Source organism: Mobula hypostoma, chromosome 6, assembly GCF_963921235.1.
Source record: "Mobula hypostoma chromosome 6, sMobHyp1.1, whole genome shotgun sequence".
Taxonomy (NCBI): Eukaryota; Metazoa; Chordata; class Chondrichthyes; order Myliobatiformes; family Myliobatidae; genus Mobula; species Mobula hypostoma.
In genome coordinates, this window is record NC_086102.1 from 99,871,213 (window position 1) to 99,894,541 (window position 23,329).

The following is a 23,329-nucleotide window of genomic DNA, read 5'->3' on the forward strand; positions in this document are numbered from 1 at the left end:
CAATTCTAACCTTTGGTGCTGTCCATGTCAGTTTCTCCATTCCTCTATTGACCCATGTTCAATTCTAACCTTTGGTGCTGTCCACATCCTTTTTCTATGTCTCCATTGACCCAGGTTCAATTCTAACTTTTGGTGCTGTCCAGGTCAAGTTTCTTCATTTCCCCTGCAGCTGTAGTTATTTTCTCCAATCAGAATCAGAAATCGTAAAATTTGTGTTTTTTTTCTTGAGGCATACTTAAAATATACTATAAATTGCAATAAATACACACACACACACACACACACACATACTTATAGGTCCAGGGGATTTTCAGAAATCTGATGGTAGAGGGGACGAAGCTGTTCCTAAAATGTTGAGTTTGTGTCTTCAGGCTCCTGTACCCCTTCTTTGATGGCAACAATGAGAAGAAGGCATGTCCTGGGTGATGGGAGTCCTTATTAATGGATGTTGCCTTTCTGATGCATCGTCTTTTGAAGATGTCCTCAATGGTGGGGAGGCTAGTGCCCATGATGGAGCTGGCTAAGTCTGCAAATTGTTGTGATCCTGTGCAACGCTCTGGCTTTGCCTGCATTCCGAAATTATTTGGGTAGGTAGGTTAACAGTTCACTGTAAATTGCCCCTAGCATGGATATTGAGCGGTAGTATCTGAGAGGTGAGGAGATGATAGTAGTGTGGGAATAAAAAAATGGAATCCATATTTGCAAATGACATGGTAGCATAATGGTTAGTGTAACACTATTATAGCACCATCTACCTGGGTTCATTTCCCACTGCTGTCTACAAGGAGTTTGTACGTTCTCCCCGTGACCGTGCAGGTTTCTTCTGGCGTGCCAGCTTCCTCCCACATTCCAAATACTTTCAGGTTAGTCGGTTAATTGGTCAGATGGGTATAATTGGGTGATGCGGGCTTGGTGGGTAGAAAGGACCTGTCACTGTGCTGAGGTAAACAGGTGATTGATGGCCAGTGTGGATTATGGGCTGAAGGGTCTGTGTCTATACTGTATCCCTCTCTGATTTCCAGCAACTGAGGTTGTTATGGGTTTTCAAAAGAAGGAATATAACTCTACGTGAAAACACGAGACAGAGTGCTGAGTCCTGATGAGGAGTTTCAGTCCAAAATGTCGACTCTTTATTCCTCTCCATAGATGCTGCCTGACCTGCTGAATTCCTCCAGCATCTTGTGTTCGGCTCGACTTCCAGCGTCTGCAGATTCCCATGTTTAGAGAGTGAAATACTGGATTATGGATCAACACACAAAGTGATGCAGGAATACAGCGGGTCAGGCAGCACCTATGAAGGAAATGGACATCTGGCATGGCACACAACAATACAGTGTCAACCCAAAATTCAACTCTCCATTCTCCAAAAGGAATGCCTCTTCAAAAGCTTGGGATCCAACCCGTTGAGTAAGGGAATCAAAGGCTTTAATTGGAGGAAATCCTATGCTGCAGGGTGGGACTGATAAAGCATTGGAGAAAATTTCATAGATGGGGAGGAAAAGACTTGGTTTGGATTTAAATGCTCGGACAAAAATGTTAAATAAATGTGCTGTTTCACCAGGACACAACATTAGCCAGTGCTAACATCAATGAGACAACAGTATGAGCTTGAGTTTTTGATGTACCCAAGGATATGGGATGGAGAAAGAAAAAAACAGAAAGACTGAGTGTAGAGAGTGAAGAGCGAGAGAGACCAAATTGGATAGGAAAGAGGGAGGAAGAAATTGAGAGACAGAGCGAGAGGGACAAAGAGGAAACGAGAAAGGAGAAGGAAAAATATAAAGGGAAAGAGTGAGAGAAAAAGAGGAATGAGAGAGAATAGGGAACAGAGGGGGAGAAATTGAAAGGGAAAAGAGGGAGAGGGAAGAAAGATGTAAAGAGGTGAGAGAGGGTGGAAGGGATGAGAGGAGTTCTGTGGGGAGAGGAGGAGGGAAGGACTGAAGGGAGGGAGGACTGAGAGAGTGAGAGAGAATCATGGGATAGAAGGCAATGTTACAGAGATGGCTGACCTGGCAATTAAGTAGACATGGGGTCAGACAATATATCTGTCAGTGGTCAGATAAAATGGGGCAGTGGAGAGAACTTTGTCATGAAATCTATGGAATTGAGGGAATCAAGTAGTGAGACCATGGAAACTGTACAGATTGAAAAGGAGGAGGTGCTTGCTGTCTTGAGGAAAATTAAAGTGGATAAATCCCCGGGACCTGACAGAGTGTTCCCTCGGACCTTGAAGGAGACTAGTGTTGAAATTGCGGGGGCCCTGGCAGAAATATTTAAAATGTCGCTGTCTACGGGCGAAGTGCCGGAGGATTGGAGAGTGGCTCATGTTGTTCCGTTGTTTAAAAAAGGATCGAAAAGTAATCCAGGAAATTATAGGCTGGTGAGTTTAACGTCAGTAGTAGGTAAGTTATTGGAGGGAGTACTAAGAGACAGAATCTACAAGCATTTGGATAGACAGGGGCTTATTAGGGAGAGTCAACATGGCTTTGTGCGTGGTAGGTCATGTTTGACCAATCTGTTGGAGTTTTTCGAGGAGGTTACCAGGAAAGTGGATGAAGGGAAGGCAGTGGATATTGTCTACGTGGACTTCAGTAAGGCCTTTGACAAGGTCCCGCATGGGAGGTTAGTTAGGAAAATTCAGTCGCTAGGTATACATGGAGAGGTGGTAAATTGGATTAGACATTAGCTCTATGAAAGAAGCCAGAGAGTGGTGGTAGAGAATTGCTTCTCTGAGTGGAGGCCTGTGACTAGTGGTGTGCCACAGGGATCAGTGCTGGGTCCATTGTTATTTGTCATCTATATCAATGATCTGGATGATAATGTGGTAAATTGGATCAGCAAGTTTGCTGATGATACAAAGATTGGAGGTGTAGTAGACAGTGAGGAAGGTTTTCAGAGCCTGCAGAGGGACTTGGACCAGCTGGAAAAATGGGCTGAAAAATGGCAGATGGAGTTTAGTACTGACAAGTGTGAGGTATTGCACGTTGGAAGGACAAACCAACGTAGAACATACAGGGTTAATGGTAAGGCACTGAGGAGTGCAGTGGAACAGAGGGATCTGGGAATACAGATACAAAATTCCCTAAAAGTGTTGTCACAGGTAGATCGGGTCGTAAAGAGAGCTTTTGGTACATTGGCCTTTATTAATCGAAGTATTGAGTATAAGAGCTGGAATGTTATGATGAAGTTGTATAAGGCATTGGTGAGGCCGAATCTGGAGTATTGTGTTCAGTTTTGGTCACCAAATTACAGGAAGGATATAAACAAGGTTGAAAGAGTGCAGAGAAGGTTTACAAGGATGTTGCCGAGACTTGAGAAACTCAATTACAGAGAAAGGTTGAATAGGTTAGGACTTTATTCCCTGGAGCGTAGAAGAATGAGGGGAGATTTGATAGAGGTATATAAAATTATGATGGGTATAGATAGAGTGAATGCAAGCAGGCTTTTGCCACTGAGGCAAGGGGAGAAAAAAACCAGAGGATATGTGTTAAGGGTGAGGGGGGAAAAGTTTAAAGGGAACATTAGGGGGGGCTTCTTCACACAGAGAGTGGTGGGAGTATGGAATGAGCTGCCAGACGAGGTGGTAAATGCGGGTTCTTTTTTAACATTTAAGAATAAATTGGACAGATACATGGATGGGAGGTGTATGGAGGGATATGGTCCGTGTACAGGTCAGTGGGACTAGGCAGAAAATGGTTCGGCACAGCCAAGAAAGGCCAAAAGGCCTGTTTCTGTGCTGTAGTTTCTATGGTTCTATGGTTCTATGGAACCTCAGCTCAGTCCACTCAGAAGGGGCAAGTAAAATCAGTTCATCTATAGACACTTACGCTTCAGTTTTGTAGGAGAAGCATCGCTCCAGTGGGATCTTCAGTACCTGCCCGTTGAGTCCCACAAACAGGGACCGGTCACTGTGCAGGATTTGCAAATTGCGGATGGGTTCTTGCTGACCAGGTGGAAGTAGCTGCAGTTCCTCCAAGTAGCAGCTCCCCACACTCTTGTTCTCAGACGAGAGGGTTTTCAGAATGGTGCCATGCTCTACATTCAAAAACCAAAGAATAAGAACTGAAGGGTTATAGAAAGTTAAACATAGGAGATTCTATAGACACTGAAAATCTTGAGCAACACACACATTTCCCCTTCTTTTCCAGTCCTGATGAAGGACCTCACCGCAAAATGTCTTCTGTTTATTCCCTTCCATAGATGTTGCCTGACCTGCTGAGTTCCTCCAGCATTTTGTGTGTATTACTCAAGATAAAGATTACCTTTATTTGTCACACGTACATTGAAACACCAAAACATACAGTGCAATAAATCAGTGGTCCCCAACCTCTGGGTTGTGGACCGATACCGGGCCCTGACGCATGCAAGGCTGCAACGGTAGCTGGGACACACTTAGCACATCTTAAAGAAAAAAGCCGAAATAAACAAGTTAATTAATTAGGTGCCGCCCAGTTGGGGACCACTGAAATAAATAATTTGCATCAATGACCACACGGCAAAATGTGTGTTGGGGACAGCCCACGAGTGTTCCCACACTTCTGGCACCACAACTTATGAACCCTTACTAATCTGTACATCTTTGGAAAATGGGAGGGAACCGGAGCATCTGGGGGAAATCCACAAGGTCAAGGGATGAACGTAAAACTCCTTACAGACAGTGGTGAGAATCAAACCGCTGAGATGGTCAAGGGGTGAACATAAAACTCCTTACAGACAGTGGTGAGAATCAAACCATGCTCAGCGGTGCTGTAAAGAGTTACACGAGCTGCTATGCTATTGTACTGACTCATAAATACGGTAAGACAAGCAGGGTGCAGAAGTTTGATCAGCCACATGTAATTTGCTTTGTTCACCAAAGAGATCATTGGCAAGAACTACACTCAATGAAGTCATTTTTGAATAAGTTGGACAGCTGGTAGAGAAGCTGCTTAACAGCATCAGACACCCAGGTTGGATCCTGACCATGGGTGTTGACTGTGCGGAGTTTGTTCCTATGCTATTCTGTGTTTGAAATGATTATCAGATCCGGGGCTGTGAGTGGACCCACGCAGTTGCCCCCAGCAGCTGAGGAGAGGGAAGGTAGATGAGAAAGTCAGGCATACATTGCCCTCGGTGACCTACCTGTACCGATGTACATCACGTGGTAGAGCGTGTCCCTCCCTTGCACGATGTCCACCACCAGCTTTGAGAAACGCATGTTGTCATGCGTTACCAGCGGGTCAACGGAGACTGGCTGCACTGCATCGTTCATGAGGAAGAAACGCTGAGCATCCTGGAGGCTGCGTTCGGTAAGGTTCTCATTGGGCCCATGGTCACCAAGTGAGCCACACTGCATTGTGGGTTAAAAAAACACAGTTAAAGGTTCCTCCTGTGTCAAGGCCCTTAACTCTCAACTTAACAGTGTAGAGAAGTATATAGTCATGCACGTAGATAGAAGGGATAAAGGTATAGACTATTTGGATGTGCAAGGGGACTTGTGAGTCCTCAGGCAGGATTCCCTAAAGGTTAATTTGCAGGTTTAATCGGTGGTGAGGAAGGCAAATGCAATGTTAGCATTCATTTCCAGAGGACTAGAATATAAGATAAGAAAGTAATGCTGAGGAATTAGAAGGCATTGGTCAGATTGCACTTGTGAGCAATTTTGGGCCTCTTGTCTAAGAGAGGGTGTGCTGGCATTGGAGAGGGTCCAGAGGATTTCTATGAGAAAGATCCGAAGAATGAAAAGGTTAACGTATTAGGAGCATTTGATGGCTCTGGGCCTGAATTCACTGGAACTTAGAAGAATGTAGCGGGATCTCACTGTAACTAGATATTGAAGAGTTAAGATAGAGTGGACATGAAGAGGATGTTTTCAATAGTGAGAGAGCCTAGAACCAGAGAGCACAAGTTAGAACAGTCCTTTAGAACAAAGATGAGGAAGAATTTATTTAGCCAGAGGATGATGAAGCCATGGAATTCATTGCCACAGATGGCCGTGAAGGCCAAATCATTGGGTATACTTAAAGTGAATTTTCGTAGATTCTTGATTACTAGGGTTATCAAAGGTTATGGGGAGAAGGCAGGAGAATGATGTTGAGAAGGGAAATAAATCTATCATGATCAGACTGAAGGTCAGACAGAGCAGACTCAAGGACAGAATGGCCTCATTCTGCTGCTATGTTTTAATGTCTTACAGTCTAATGCCCTCCCACAGCTATTCCCACAGTAAAAGGTCAGGAAAAAAAGTGACACAAGAATTTGGGGAAGCATGATTTGGCCCAGTATGAGAACTCCAATGCAAGGCAACACAAAAGGCCGCAGAAAGCAGTGAACTCAGCCAGTTTCATCACAAGTACTTCTCTCCCTACCATCAAGGACATCTACGTAAGCTAATGGCTCAGGAAGCCAACATCTAACATTATGGATCCCCATCATTAGGACATCCCCTCTTCTCGAACTATAGGAGCATGAAGACCTGGCCCTTAAGGTTCAGCAGCAGTTTCTTCCCCACTGCTATCACGTGAACCTTGCATATATTCTGTATATCTGACATCAAGGGTCTTCGGGGTAAATAATACCCCCGAGAGAAAAATTTCCAGTTTACCTCCCTCTCCTTTTTCTGAAACTATGCCATAATTCCAGATTCCTTCCATCCATTTTCAGTTGTTTAGTATGGAGAAAACCATGAGCATTATTGAGTTGAATTTCTAGATATTTGGAACTGCATGAAGCTCACAGACAGGGTAATCCAGCCACATTAGACTAGTTTGGTGTTTAAGGGAGCTCTCCCATTCACTTTAGCAATATGCTGTCCTGGGATCTGGAGCATCGAACAATCTGCTAGAGGAACTCAATGGGCCTATGGTGGGAAATGGGCAGAAGTTTTGGGTCATGATCCTTCATCTATGCTGGAGATGCAATCCAGATGAAGGGTCATGAAGGGTCTCAACCTGAAATGTTTTCCTCCAGATTGCTGCCTCACTAAGGGTAGAAGGGACTTCAGGTTAGCATTCATCCAAAAAATCAGCACCTTCAACAATGCGACACTTGTGAGTGTCATGCTAGACTTTTATGCCCAAGTCTCTCAGCTGCAGCTTGAACCCACAAATTGGATTGTAGGTGCCAGTTGGATGGTAGGATGTCATTTAATCAATGCATGATGAAGTACTATGAGCTATCTCCCAGGGGACAAGAAAGGTACCAGGGGTTCATTCAAAATCTAGATGATCTGGTCCAATGAAAGCAATGAGATGCTTTTCCATGTTCTTCGAATAGTTTCTTACCTGGAAGTTGGGAATGGGGTTTGAAGCAGGCAACCAAGCTGACCGGGGGTTCTCCTGATATCGGAAGGGTCCATTAAAGGTTTGTGTGATGGCACTAAGGTTGTAGGCACAGACTGCTGAGGCTGCAATGCTGTTCCTGGGAAACAGAGTACAGGGGTGAAAGTTGTGACCTACACCAGCTTGGCTTTTATTCCATTTTCTGACTTGTTACCCATCACGTTCCACCTCACTCCCATGACCAGGCCCCACCTCCCTCATTATTTGTCACAATCACCGATTCAGCAGCACAGCAGATACGGCAATTGCGCTCATGAATATGCACGCATCAGCTAATTATTTCATTGCGATAGCATTTAACTCCATGCTTTCTATCATAATGCTTGTGAAGACTTGAACAAAGCACAGCAACGTTTTGCTGTCTGTTTGCATTTGGCCTTGAGAAACTGGACTGTCGAGTCAACTGACTCTGAAGACTAGCGGTATTCGTTTTATATTTAGTTATTCCTTTCAGCTACGGTGTTGGCTTAGTTTTCCATTAAGAGTTTTAGTTAACAGCCCTGTTTGGCCCAACGTTTATTGTTTTCTTTTCAATAGACAATAGACAATAGGTGCAGGAGTAGGCCATTCGGCCCTTCAAGCCAGCACCACCATTCGCTGTGATCATGGCTGATCATCCACAATCAGTACCCCGTTCCTGCCTTCTCCCCATATCCCTTGACTCCACTACCTTTAAGAGCTCTATCTAACTCTTTCTTGAAAGCACAGAACATAGGACATAGAACATAGAATAGTACAGCACAGTACAGGCCCTTCGGCCCACAATGTTGTGCCGACCCTCAAACCCTGCCTCCCATATAAGCCCCCACCTTAGATTCCTCCATATACCTGTCTAGTAGTCTCTTAAACTTCACTAGTGTATCTGCCTCCACCACTGACTCAGGCAGTGCATTCCACGCACCAACCACTCTCTGAGTAAAAAACCTTCCTTTAATATCCCCCTTCGACTTCCCACCCCTTACCTTAACGCCATGTCCTCTTGTATTGAGCAGTGGTGCCCTGGGGAAGAGGCGCTGGCTATCCACTCTATCTATTCCTCTTATTGTCTTGTACACCTCTATCATGTCTCCTCTCATCCTCCCTCTCTCCAAAGAGTAAAGCCCTAGCTCCCTTAATCTCTGATCATAATGCATACTTTCTAAACCAGGCAGCATCCTGGTAAATCTCCTCTGTACCCTTTCCAATGCTTCCACATCCTTCCTATAGTGAGGTGACCAGAACTGGACACAATACTCCAAGTGTGGCCTAACCTGAGTTTTATAGAGCTGCATCACTACATCGCGACTCTTCAACTCTATCCCTCGACTTATGAAAGCTAACACCCCATAAGCTTTCTTAACTACCCTATCCACCTGTGAGGCAACTTTCAGGGATCTGTGGACATGTACCCTGAGATCCCTCTGCTCCTCCACACTACCAAGTATCCTGCCATTTACTTTGTACTCTGCCTTGGAGTTTGTCCTTCCAAAGTGTACCACCTCACACTTCTCCGGGTTGAACTCCATCTACCACTTCTCAGCCCACTTCTGCACCCTATCAATGTCTCTCTGCAATCTTTGACAATCCTCTACACTATCTACCACACCACCAACCTTTGTGTTGTCTGCCAACTTGCCAACCCACCTTTCTACCCCCACATCTAGGTCATTAATAAAAATCACGAAAAGTAGAGGTCCCAGAACGGATCCTTGTGGGACACCACTAGTCACAATCCTCCAATCTGAATGTACTCCCTCCACCACCACCCTCTGCCTTCTGCAGGCAAGCCAATTCTGAATCCACCTGGCCAAACTTCCCTAGATCCCATGCCTTCTAACTTTCTGAATAAGCCTACTGTGTGGAACCTTGTCAAATGCCTTACTAAAATCCATATAGATCACATCCACTGCACTACCCTCATCTATATGCCTGGTCACCTCCTCAAAGAACTCTATCAGGCTTGTTAGACACGATCTGCCCTTCACAAAGCCATGCTGACTGTCCCTGATCAGACCACGATTCTCTAAATGCCTATAGATCCTATCTCTAAGAATCTTTTCCAACAGCTTTCCCACCACAGACGTAAGGCTGACTGGTCTATAATTACCCGGACTATCCCTACTACCTTTTTTGAACAAGGAAACAACATTCGCCTCCCTCCAATCCTCCGGTACCATTCCCGTGGACAACGAGGACATAAAGATCCTAGCCAGAGGCTCAGCAATCTCTTCTCTCACCTCGTAGAGCAGCCTGGGGAATATTCCGTCAGGCCCCGGGGACTTATCTGTCCTAATGTATTTTAACACTCCAACACCTCCTCTCCCTTAATATCAGCATGCTCCAGAACATCAACCTCACTCATATTGTCCTCACCATCATCAAATTCACTCTCATTGGTGAATACCAAAGAGAAGTATTCATTGAGGACCTCGCTCACTTCCACAGCCTCCAGGCACATCTTCCCACCTTTATCTCTAATTGGTCCTACCTTCACTCCTGTCATCCTTTTTTTCTTCACATAATTGAAGAATGCCTTGGGGTTTTCCTTTACCCTACTTGCCAAAGCCTTCTCATGCCCCCTTCTTGCTCTTCTCAGCCCCTTCTTAAGCTCCTTTCTTGCTTCCCTATATTCCTCAATAGACCCATCTGATCCTTGCTTCCTAAACCTCATGTATGCTGCCTTCTTCGTCCTGACTAGATTTTCCACCTCACTTGTCACCTAGTGAATTGGGACTCCACTGCCTTCTGATGCAGAGCATTCCACAGATCCACAACTCTCTGGGTGAAAAAGTTTTTCCTCAACTCCGTTCTAAATGGCCTACCCCTTATTCTTAAACTGTGGCCTCTGGTTCTGGACTCCCCCAACATCAGGAACATGTTTCCTGCCTCTAGCATGTCCAATCCCTTAATAATCTTATATGTTTCAATCAGATCCCCTCTCATTCTTCTAAATTCCAGTGTATACAAGCTCAGTCGCTCCAATCTTTCACCATATGACAGTCTCGCCATCCCAGGAATTAACCTCGTGAACGTATGCTGCACTCCCTTAATAGCAAGCATGTCCTTCCTCAAATTTGGAGACCAAAACTGCACACAATACTCCAGGTGTGGTCTCACCAGGGCCCTGTACAACTGCAGAAAGACCCCTTTGCTCCTATACTCAACTCCCCTTGTTATGAAGGCCAACATGCCATTAGCTTTCTTCACTGCCTGCTGTATCTGTATGCTTACTTTCAGTCACTGATGAACAAGGACACCTAGATCTCGTTGTACTTCCCCTTTTCCTGACTTGACACCATTCAGATAGTAATCTGCCTTCCTGTTCTTACCACCAAAGTGGATAACCTCACATTTATCCACATTAAACTGCATCTGCCATGCATCTGCCCACTCACCCAACCTGTCCAAGTCACCCTGCATTCTCATAACATCCGCCTCACATTTCACATTTTGCGTCATCTGCAAATTTGCTAATGTTACTTTTAATCCCTTCATCTAAATCATTAATGTATACTGTAAACAGCTGCGTTCCCAGCACCAAACCTTGCGGTACCCCACTAGTCACTGCCTGCCATTCTGAAAGGGACCCATTAATCCCTACTCTTTGTTTCCTGTCTGCCAACCAATTTTCTATCCACGTCAGTACCCTACCAATACTATGTGCTCCAATTTTGCCCACTAATCTCCTGTGTGGGACCTTATCAAAGGCTTTCTGAAAGTCCAGGTACACTGGGTCTCCCTTGTCCATTTTCATAGTTACATCCTCAAAAAATTCCAGAAGATTAGTCAGGCGTTATTTCCCCTTCATAAATCCATGCTGACTTGGACCAATCCTGTTACTGCTATCCAAATTTGCCGCTATTTCATCTTTTATAATTGACTCCAGCATCTTCCCCACCACTGATGTCAGGCTAACTGGTCTACAATTCCCTGTTTTCTCGCTCCCTCCTTTCCTAAAAAATGGGATAACATTAGCTACCCTCCAATCCACAGGAACTGATCCTGAATCTATAGAACATTGGAAAATGATTACCAATGCATCCATGATTTATAGAGGCACCTCCTTAAGTACCCTGGGATGCAGACCATCAGGCCCTGGGGATTTATCAGCCTTCAGTCCCATCAGTTTACCCAACACCATTTTCTGCCTAATGTGAATTTCCTTCAGTTCCTCCGTTACCCTAGGTCTTCTGGCCACTATTACATCTGGGAGATTGTTTGTGTCTTCCCTAGTGAAGACAGATCCAAAGTGCTTGTTCAGCTCGTCTGCCATTTCCTTGTTCCCCATAATAATTTCACCCGTTTCTGTCTTCAAGGGCCCAACTTTGGTCTTAACTAATTTTTTCCTCTTCACATACCTAAAGAAGCTTTTACTATCCTCCTTTATATTCTTGGCTAGCTTACCTTCGTACCTCATCTTTTCCCCCCATATTGCCTTTTTAGTTATCTTCTGTTGCTCTTTAAAAGTTTCCCAATCCTCTGGCTTCCCACTCATCCTTGCTATGTTATACTTCCTCTCTTTTATTTTTATACTGTTCTTGACTTCCCTTGTCATCCACAGTCGCCCCTTACTCCCCTTCGAATCTTTCTTCCTCTTTGGAATGAACTGATCCTGCACCTTCTGTATTATTCCCAGAACAACCTGCCATTGTTGTTACACTGTCATCCCTGCTGTTTTCTCTCTAACACTGTTCACATTAAAGGCTGTGATCTATCGACCTGTGTCAGTGTCTCTCACTCCGCACTTGGGCCATATCCGAACGTAGTGACATTATTCATTACCAAGAACATTCAATGCCTCTAAGGTTCTATTATACAGGTCGTTTGGACAGGTATATGGATGGGATGGTTATGGAGGTCCAGGTGCAAGTAGATAGGACTAGGCAGAAAAACAGTCCTGCATGGAGAGATGGGTTGAAGGGCCTGTTTCTGTGCTTAGTTCTCTATGATCCTATGAGAATAGGGAGGATTTGTTTTCTGGACTAGAGGAGGCTGAGACGGGATATGATTGAAGTATGCAAATAAAATTATGAGGGTTATAGAGTAGTGGTGGCTGCAGTGAAACCTCTCCTCAGGTCAGAGAAAAATAAACCTAGAGGTCATAGGTTTAATGGGAATTAGAGGGGATCCAGCTAGGAACCTTCCCACCCAGAGAGTGGTGAGTTCCTGAAACATTTTGCCTGAGAGAGAGATCATGGATCACCACTGCATGTAAACCCCTCTTTCTGAAGCCAATGAGCAGCTCTTTTGTTTTGTTGACATTGAGGAAAAGGTTGTTGTCATGACAGCATGTCACTAAGCTCTCCATCTCCTTCCTGGACTCCTCTGACGTGTTTTTTTGAGATGACATGACATCTGCAAACTTTTAGAGTTGGAGCAATATCTGGCCACGTAGTGATGAGTATACAGGGAGTAGTGTAGAGGGCTCGATAGGATTCCACAAGCCCAATAGTGCAACTGGTCAGCAAGGATATATAGAGTTTGGCTGAAGATTCAGTCCCTGCCAACACTCCCCAATTCCATCTCCTTCAGGTCCAGCAATTAGCACTTCAGAGCTCGCTGTCATGGATCTCCCAAACTCTGTATCCCCTCCACTGCCCACCTCCCCTCCCTACTCCTCTCCAGTTTGAACATCAGCCTGTGCTTTATTGTTCAATTCACTCAAGATAATTGATGAGGTGCTGGAACCCTGCCACCTTCCTTGCAAATGTACCTCAGCATGAGGTAGATTGGCAACCATACAGGAGTGAAAACTCAAAGGAGAAAAAAATAATAAATCACTGGAGACAGTGTTTAAAAATACTGGCAAATGATGGTTATGTGCAAGACAGGTGATGTAGGACTAATCCATTTACAGTACCCCGGGGACTGAACAGAGTTGTTGAGACTGACTACTAAAGAACAATGTAGAGTATAATTAAAATACGTCTATAACATTATATATTTACTAGTACTCACGTTTCATTCCTTAGTACATCAGTTACTTGAAGACACAGTCAAACTCCTCATCCTTAAAATCCCTCCCTGTCTCCCTAAGAAACTAAAATATTTTCATTTATATAGCACCATTCCCCAACTTTAAGTCATTCTAAAGTACTCTGAATTCCAGTCGCACTTCAGGTAACGTGGTACCAAAGCTGTGCAGTGTAAACTCCCACAACTGGCAGTGTGATAAGATCGAGACGATCTGAGTTTGAACAACACATGAGAGATCATTGACAGAGGAAAGTACACTGTGCAAGTCAGAGGCTCGATGTCTGCAAGTCCACAAGTCCACTGGAGGCCTGGAGACAGCCTGTCCTGAGGTTCGAAGACTGTCTGTGTGCGTGACTGGGTAGGTGAATCGGAGTGAAGAAAGAAGCTTGTTTTGCTGTTGTTATTTTGATGATGTTGTTCTGTTGTTTTTGTTGCTTCTTGTGTTCTGGTCACATTGGCCATGGTGCTGCTATATGTGGTGACACTTGCAGACTGTTCCCAGCACGTCCTTGGGCTGTGTTGGTTGTTAATGCGTATGGCACATGTCACTGTATGTTTTGATGTACAAGTGGAAAATAAATTAATCTAACATCTGAATTACTCTCCTACAGATTCCCTCACATCCACCTGAGAGAGATGTTAGTTCCATCACTGATATGTGCAAGAGACCATAAGACATAGGAACAGAATTAGACCAGTTGGCCCATCAAGTCTGATTCACCATTCCATCACGGCTGATTTATTATCCCTCTCAACCCCACTCTCCTGTCTTCACCCCATAACCTTTGACACCCTTACTAATCAAAAACCTTTTAACATGCTTGAGCAGCATCTATAGGAAGAGGCGCAGTCGACGTTTCAGGCCGAGACTCTTCGTAGTCCTGACGAAGGGTCTCGGCCTGAAACGTCGACTGCGCCTCTTCCTATAGATGCTGCTTGGCCTGCTGCATTCACCAGCAACTTTGATGTATGTTGCTTGAATTTCCAGCATCTGCAGAATTCCTGTTGTTAACATGCTTGATGCAGGTTTGACAGCAACACATAAGAGAAGTTTGGATAAGTACGTGGATGGGAGATGTATGGAGGTCTATGGTCCAGGTGCAGATCAATGGGACTAGGCAGGATAATATTCCTCACTTTAAATATAGGTTTCCCCCGCCATCCGAAGGTAGAGCGTTCCTATGAAGTGGTTCGTAAGTCGAAATGTCATAAAGCGAAGAAGCAAGTACCATTTATTTATATGGGAAAAATTTGTGAGCGTTCGCAGACCCAAAAATAATCTACCAAATCATGCCAAATAAATAAAACCTAAAATAACAGTAGTATATAGTAAAAGCAGGAATGATATGCTAAATACACAGCCTATATAAAGTACGTCTGTAGAAATACTTTTCCACAATCATTACTGCACTGTTCTCCGTAGCGAAAATCTCACACAAGCACCGTCGTCAGAAAATCTCACGCAAGCGCTGTTGGCAAAAACACGGCGCAAGCACTCTCCAGTAACCTTTAAGCTATGAAGCTGCCAAATCATACCAAATAACACGTAAAAATACACAGCCGATATAAAGTAGAAATAATGTATGTACAGTGTAGTATCACTTACCGGAATTGGGAAAGTGCGGAGCACACAGATGATGGTGTGTTAGACTGAGTCGTCACAGGCTGGGGTGGTGCAGTGGCCCCCACCCTCCAGGCCACCGACCGACACATTGCCGCGAAGCATGCGGGGCTGCAGTGGTAGCTGGGAGGCACACAGCACATCTTAAAGAAAAAAGCTGAAATAAACATGCTAATTAATTAGGTGCCACCCGGCACGTAATAGTCGACCCAGATCAGTGCCGATTTCCGATTGCGTCATCTCTGATATGGGCCGACATTTACATGTCGGGCAGCACCTAATTAATTAGCTTGTTTATTTCGGCTTTTTTCTTAAAGATGTGCTGTGTGCCTGCTGGTTACCGCTGCATTCTCCGCGAATCGTGGGGTGGTAGGACACTGGGGTGTCATCTCGTCGTCTGTTTCCATTAGAGCAGGCAGCTCATCTTCTCCTATGACTGCCTGCCTCGATGTCGAAGGTCGAGGTTCGTCGTCTGCTGTGGCTGATGCAGAAGGTTTGCTTGACTGCTGAGCCTCGCGCAGTTTTCTATCATACAGTTCTTCGTAAGGACTCAAACCATCCTCAAATATCCCCTAAACCTAAGTACCCTTTCAAAATTAAAGTCGTACTTTATCATTGCAGTGAAAATCTCATGCAGTTGCTTCACGTTCAGTTCCTGGACGACTTCACTTTCAGTCCGTTCGCTACTGCATTCAGTTTCAATTGTTTTCGTATCCTCTTCCAATTGCATCAGCTCTTCATCTATCAGTTCTTGGTCATGGGATGCCAAAGCCTCTTCAGCATCATGTTCGTCAGCTTCCACAAGCCAAACTCACTTAGTCCTTACTTCGTTCACCATGACCGAAACGCTTAATTATGTCTAGTTTTACGCTAAGTGTAACACCCTTACGAGCTCTTTTAGGCTTTTCCAATACCTTAGAACTCATCTTGCAAACAGCTGCTCACAGGCACGTGTTTAAGCAATGCCGGCTAGAATGCTGTTTCAAATCCGGGCGAGAGTGGCTGCTGGGGGGGGCGCACTACCTTTTATCACGTGCTGATTTTTTCACGCTCTGATTTTCCCCGCGTGCTGCTTTTTCTTCGTAACAGTGAAAACACTTTCTGAAAGCAAAAACAGGGTACTAATGTAGGTCTTTTGTAACGGTGAGGTTTCGTAATGCGAACCTTCGAAAAGCAGGGGACACCTGTATACCCAGTGACTTGGCCTCCACAGCTGTCTGTGGCAATGTATTCCACAGTCTCACTATCCTCTGGCTAAAGAAATTCCTCCTCATTCCTGTTCTAACTGGACGTCCCAGTTAGAACAGAGAAGGGATAGAAGGAGAAAGTGGGGCTTAAGTGATTTTTAGACCTGCACTAGAGGATCCCATCCACCTTAACTGGAAGGGAACAATATTCTGACCGGGAGGTTTGCTAGTGTTGCTTGGGAGGGTTTTCTCGTTGCATCATGACCTGTTATGGAAACTCCAATTCACAGAGACACAAAAGGCTACTGAGGGTTGTAGACTCAGCCAGTCCCATCATGGGTACATTTCTCTCCCCTACTGAACGTGATGATGTATCAGGGAGGTGACATTCTACTTCTTTCACCCCACCACCCTGGTCATGTCCTCTTCTTGATGCTGGCATGAGGCAGGATATACAGGAGCCTGAAGATCCACACTTCAAAGTTCAACAACAGCTTCTTCCCCACTGCTGTCAGGTTCTAAGAAACTCTACCAGTACCCTGTACTCTCTTTCTTTCTTTCTTTCTCTCTCTCTTTGCACTAATGTTATTATGCTTACTTAGTTGAGTAGGTTATGTATAGTTTATGTTAATTTATTCATGATAACACGTCTGTCATGTTTGGAATGTACTGTGCTGCTGCTGCAAAAGCTGGTTTTCATGGCACTTATACCCTGTATATGACAATAAACTTGAACATGAAAAAAAGTGTCTTTATCATTGTGGATCCAATGTCCCACTTCTCAAACTGTAATAACTCTGGGAGGGTATCGACTCCACAATAAATGAGGCTGCTTGATGGGTTCACCAATAATTTTGCAGTAAACTCTGATTAAGTACCAACTGACAGCTATGAATAAGTGACATACTGGTCATCCTTCAGCCGTAAGTATTCCAAAGAGGGAAAAGAAATAATGGGGGAGGGAGCAGTGGGGGTAGGGTGTCATTGTTTGGAAATGGTAGCCTGAACATGTGGTTGACTTTTGAATTCAGAGTCTTCCTCACAATAAACACTCTCTCCCTGATTAAAAGGGGACAGGGCTTCAGGTTCTTGGATCCTTAGAATCTCTTCAGGTGAGCTGTAAAAGAGGGACCCACTCACCTTAATTGGAGGGGAACCAATATTCTGGCCGTAAGGTTCACTGGTGCTACACAGAGGGTTTAAACTAGTTTGGGAGAGAGATGGGAACCAGAGCACCAGGTCAGAGAGTGAGAGATTGAAAGGAAGGTACATGCTGTGACCAGTAAGATTCCTCCCTATCCGTAGGAAGTGAACTAATATATGTGGGGATGTGATGAGAATGAAAAATGGGACTAATGTATGATTATTGTAAAGATATATAGATAGTTAAACATAAGAGAATCTGCAGATGCTGGAAATCCAGAGCAACGCACACAAAATTCTGGTGGAACTCAGCAAGTCAGGCTGCATCCATGGAAATGAACAAACAATTGACATTTTGGGTTGAGACAAACAGTCAACATTTCTGGCTGAGACCATTCTTCAAGATTGGGATAGAAGGGGGAAGATGCCAGAATAAAAAAGTGGGGGGAGGGGAAGGAGGACCAGCTAGATGATGATAGGTGAATCCAGGTGGGTGGGAAAGATAGAGGGCTGGAGAAGAAGGCAGCTGACAAGAGAGGAGAGTGGCCCATGGGAGAAAGGGAAGAAGGAAGGGCACCAGTGGAGGTGATAGACAAGTGAGAAGAGATAAGAGCCCAGACTGGGAAACAGAAGAAGAGGGAAGGGGAAGGAGAAATTGATGTTCATGCCATCAGGCTAAAGGCTGCCTAGACAGAATATGAGATGTTGCTCCTCCACCCTGAGAGTGGCCTCATCATGGCAAAAGAGGAAGCCATGGACCAACATGTCAGAACGGAATAGGAATTAAAATGGTTGGCCACTGGGAAATTCTGCATTTGGCGGGTGGAGCAGGTGTGCCCAATTTACGTCAGGTTTCATCAATGTAGAGGAACCACTTTGGAATACAATAGATGACTCCAGCAGACTCACAGGTGAAGTGTGCCTCACATGGAAGGACTGTTTGATGCCCTTGGCAATGGAGGAGGTGAATGCAGGCAGATGTAGCATTTTTGCTGTTTGCAGTGATCTGTGCCAAGAGGAAGACTAGTGAATGGACTAGTGAATCGCTGTGGAAAGCAGAGAGTTGGGGTGGGGGGGAGGGGGAGGTAAAGATAGGATCCAGCTGGAGTTGGTAGAAGTTGCGGAAAATGATTTGTTGGATGTGGAGTGTCATGGGGTGGTGAGGACAAGTGTAATTCTATCCCTGTTAAGGTGGCGGGAAGATGGGGTGACCATCACACACCCTGGTTACAATTAGGGTGACCCACAAATACACAAGCGAATAACTGTAAAACCCAAGCTAAAATGTAACAATAAATGATCTGGAACTTCCCACCAGAATCCCACAAAAGCATTTTAACACATGAACAATAATCAGTGCTGGTCATTAGAAATGCAGGGGCGGACTGTCGACTACACCGCACCCTCCGCAGCGCCACAATATAAAATCCTGACAGACAGCGGCAGGAATCAGCGATCGTTGGCATTGTAAAGCATTGCGCTAACTACTACACTGCTGTGCATGATAGATAGAACGGGTTCTGTGGGCCAAAGTACCTGTTTCTATAATGCTTAACTCTAGGACTCGAAGGAAAAAATATTTAATTTCTAAGTCTATGAAAATAAAACAACAAATACAAAATCTGATACAAAAACAAGGAGTGCTGGAAAATGGCAGGTCAGGCAGCAACTGTTGAAAGAAAAACTGTTTATGGTTCAGTACTGAGGCCCTTGGTCAGTAAGAGAGAGATGTACATTAGAATTCAGTGGAACATTTCCTAGCTTAGTTAATGAAAATACTGTCTCTCAAACGTTCAGTGACAAGCGAGTTTCACAGCCAATGTAAGGCAGTCAATGAAGAAAAAGCTGAATAGCAAGGTCTCACAGTTGTCAATATGATGATAACCACAAAAATCCTCCAAAAATAAATTAAACCAACTACCTTCTTATTTGCCTTTTGGCAGTAGAGATTGACCAGTGGAAGCTTAAGTTTCAGTTTGTAAACTGACCATGATGACCTATGTTCTTCAACTCCTACTTCCTGCCAATCTCAGGAACTATAGTTCTGAGGCCAAAGAGCAAAGGTTAATAATAAATATACAAAATTGATGCTGTTGTGACATTTGCATCTGGAGTGAGGGCCAAAGATTCAAAACTAATTAGCCATTTCCTAAATGCAAGGTACGTGGCCACTGTTTTGTTTAGAACAGACTACCGAGTGATAAGCCATAGAGTTATTATGTTATACAGCATGTAAACAGGCCCTCCAGCCTAATTCATCCATGCCCTCCAAGATATATCTGGGCTGGACCCAGCTGCCTGCATTTGACCCACAACCTTTAGAAATTTTTCTATCCACTTACCACAATCTTTTAAACTTTGCAACTATACATGCCACTACCGCTTCCTCTGGCAGTTCATTCCATTTATCCACTGTCCCACATGTGAAAAACCTTCTCCTCACATTCTTTCCACTCTCACCTCAAATGTATACCCTTTAGTTTTAGACTTCCTATCCTGGGCAAAGACTGTAACCCTCAACGCCCTCATGATTTTATATACCTGTATAGGTCACAGCTCAGCCAAACACGCTGCAAGGAAAAAGGTCCCAGCCTATCTAGCCTCTCCTTATAACCCAAGCTCTCAGTCCTGGTAACATCCTGGCCAGCTTAATGATATCCTTCCTATAGCTGGTCAAGCAAAACAGCAGATATGCGCCAACATCTTGTACAATTAAAGTCATAGACTTTAAGTCACAAACAGCCACTTTGGCCAATATAATCCATGCCAAACTGTTCCTCTGCCTAGTCTTATTGATCCACCCCTGGAACATATTCCTTCATACCCCTTCTATCCAGGTACCTGTCCAAGTTAAAAAAAAAGGTTCAAAGTAAATTTATTCTCAAAGTACATATATGTCACCATATACAACCCTGAGATTCATTTTCTTTCAGACATACTGAATAAATCCATTGTAGAACAATAACCATAATAGAATCACTGAAAGACCACACCAAGTTGGGTGTTCAACCAGTGTGAAAGACACAAACTGTGCAAATATATACATACATATATAGTCATAGTCATGATCATAGTCATACTTTATTGATCCTGGGGGAAATTGGTTTTCGCTAGAGTTGCACCATAAATAATAAATAGTAATAGAACCATAAATAGTTAAATAGTAATGTGTAAATTATGCCAGTAAATTATGTCCAGAACCAGCCTATTGGCTCAGGGTGTCTGACCCTCCAAGGGAGGAGTTGTAAAGTTTCATGGCCACAGGCAGGAATGACTTCCTATGACGCTCAGTGCTGCATCTCTGTGGAATGATTCTCTGGCTGAATGTACTCCTGTACCCAACCAGTACATTATGTAATGGATGGGAGACATTGTCCAAGATGGCATGCAACTTGGACAGCATCCTCTTTTCAAACACCACCGTCAGAGAGTCCAGTTCCATCCCCACAACATCACTGGCCTTACGAATGAGTTTGTTGATTCTGTTGGTGTCTGCTACCCTCAGCCTGCTGCCCCAGCACACAACAGCAAACATGATAGCACTGGCCACCACAGACTCGTAGAACATCCTCAGCATCGTCCAGCAGATGTTAAAGGACCTCAGTCTCCTCAGGAAATAGAGACGGCTCTGACCCTTCTTGTAGACAGCCTCAGTGTTCTTTGACCAGTCCAGTTTATTGTCAAGTCGTATCTCCAGGTATCTGTAATCCTCCACCATGTCTACACTGACCCCCTGGATGGAAACAGGGGTCACCGGTACCTTAGCTCTCCTCAGGTCTACCACCAGCTCCTTAGTCTTTTTCACATTAAGCTGCAGATAATTCTGCTCACACCATGTGACAAAGTTTCCTACCGTAGCCCTGTACTCAGCCTCATCTCCCTTGCTGATGCATCCAACTATGGCAGAGTCATCCAAAAACTTCTGAAAATGACAAGAGTCTGTGCAGTAGTTAAAGTCCGAGGTGTAAATGGTGAAGAGAAAGACACATACAAACATACATAAATAAATACATACATACAAAAATAAATAACATTGAAAACAAAAAATAAGAAGTCTTTGAAAGTGAGTCCATAGGTTGTGGGAACATTTCAATGAAAGGGAAAGTGAAGTTGAAAAAAATTATCTCCTTTAGTATAAGAGCCTGATGGTTGAGGGGTAGTAACTGTTCCTGAACCTGGTGGTGGTGTGAGTCCTGAGGCACCTGTATCTTCTTCCTGATGGCAGCAGTGAGAAGAGAGCATGGCCTGGGTGGTATGGGTCCCTGGCAATGGATGCTGGTTTCCTGCGACAGCACTTTGTGTCGATGGTTGGGAGGGCTTTATGCATGATGGACTGGGCCTCTTAAAACTTCTCTGAAAACATTTAAGATTTCTCTTAAGTGTTGCAATCAAACTGGCACCTACCACTTCCAATGGCAGTTTGTTCCACATTCATACTATCCCTTGAGTGAAGAGCTTCCCCCTCAGGAACCTGAGGAATATCCCCTCTCAGGTAAATATTTTACATTACACCCTTAAACTATAACCTCTAGTTCTAGTCTACCCAATTTCAGTGAAAACACCTGCTTACATTTATCTTAATCATCCTTCATAATTTTGTATCTTATTATCAAATCTCCCAATGTAATAAGACATCCCAATTCCTGTACTCAGTGCCCTGACTGAAGAAGGCAAGCATGACAAATACCTTCTTCAACGCCCTCCCCTCCATCCCTACATCTTCCTGTTCCAACACGACTCACACAAGGAAGTACAACTTCACACAGGCCCTAGCTCAACCAACCCCACCCGCATTCCCTGTCACATAATTTGGCCGAATAAAAGTCAGCTTAACACTTTCAGAATTGGTTCACGTGTCCAAACCATGAGTAAGATAAAAGAAAACATTGTTAAAGGAGTAGGTCACATAACTGACTAAGCCTGCTATTTCAACATTATCAAGTTATTGTTGTCACCTCCAAAACTAAAATTTACATTCACGTAGCACCTTCAATGACCTCACCAAGATCTGCCAGCATTTCAACTGATGATTCAGGATGTTGAGGATCTACAGTTACCCCAGGGACTTAGCTCAGATCATACTCATCACAGGACCATTGGGAGAGAATCCCTGCGATTGGCATCATAAGCAAAATTTATTACTGTTTACCTGGTTCATGGACCAGGAACACTAACGAACATTGGGGTTTCGTTCCCACATAAACAGAAGCTCAAACTATTTTTTATTTTTTATTTAGAGATACAGTAACAGGCCCTCGCCACCAAATTACACCCCTGTGACCAATTAACCAACTGAACCATGGTAGCATCGTGGTTAACGTGATGTTGTTACAGCTTGAGGAGTTGGACTTTGGAATTCAATTCTGATGCTGCCTGTAGGAAGTTTGTATGTCCTTCCTATGAGCGTGTGGGTTTCCTCCCATTCTCCAAAGACATACCAGTCAGTAGGTCAATTGGTCATTGTAAATTGTCCTGTGATTAGGCTGGGGTAAATCAAGGGTTACCAGGCAGTGTGGCTCAAAAGGCATGTTCAACACTATATCTCTACTATACATCTTTGGAATGTGGGAGGAAACCAGAGCACCCGGAGGAAACCCGCGTGGTCACGGGACAATCTACAAACTCTTTACAGACAGTGGTGTAATTGAGTCTAGGTCGATGACTTCTAATCTTGATATGCTAACCAGTACACCACAGAACCTCCTCTTGCTGCCCTAGACTGGGCTGGAAAGAGCATAGAACTGCATCTACATGACTTTAATTGCTTTTAATGTAATTAAAGAGCCCAGGAGTATTGTACAATCATTATCTGGAAAAGACAATTTTCAGATTGAAAAGGAGGAATAAGCAGATTTTAATAAATACACACCAAGAGAGGAAATTGAAGGAAAATCTAAATGTGAAGCTTAAGGAGGGAATTCCAGACCTTAGGAGTTCAGCATTGTGGGCACAATCAATGTCGGAAATGATCAAGGACCAGATTTGGCATTCAGAGATCTTGGACGGTTAGAGATCTACAAATGGTTACAGGGATAGTCCACCTTTCTTTCCTGCTAGATTCCATCATTTTCAGCCCTTGTCATTGTCACTTGCCACTTCCTCTG

The 23,329-nt window shown here is 44.2% G+C and overlaps 1 protein-coding gene across 4 annotated transcripts in view; it reads right to left on the minus strand.

Annotated features, from left to right (window-relative positions):
- sema5ba (sema domain, seven thrombospondin repeats (type 1 and type 1-like), transmembrane domain (TM) and short cytoplasmic domain, (semaphorin) 5Ba) overlaps positions 1 to 23,329 on the minus strand; it is a 541,923-nt gene that overhangs the window by 146,976 nt on the left and 371,618 nt on the right. For all 4 annotated transcript variants that reach the window (XM_063051327.1, XM_063051326.1, XM_063051325.1 and 1 more), the window contains 3 exons: positions 7,263 to 7,398; positions 5,122 to 5,329; positions 3,828 to 4,035 (listed from right to left, as the gene is read on the minus strand). In XM_063051327.1, coding sequence (XP_062907397.1) covers positions 3,828 to 4,035; positions 5,122 to 5,329; positions 7,263 to 7,398 — 552 coding nt within the window. The remainder of the gene's footprint in view (positions 1 to 3,827; positions 4,036 to 5,121; positions 5,330 to 7,262; positions 7,399 to 23,329) is intronic.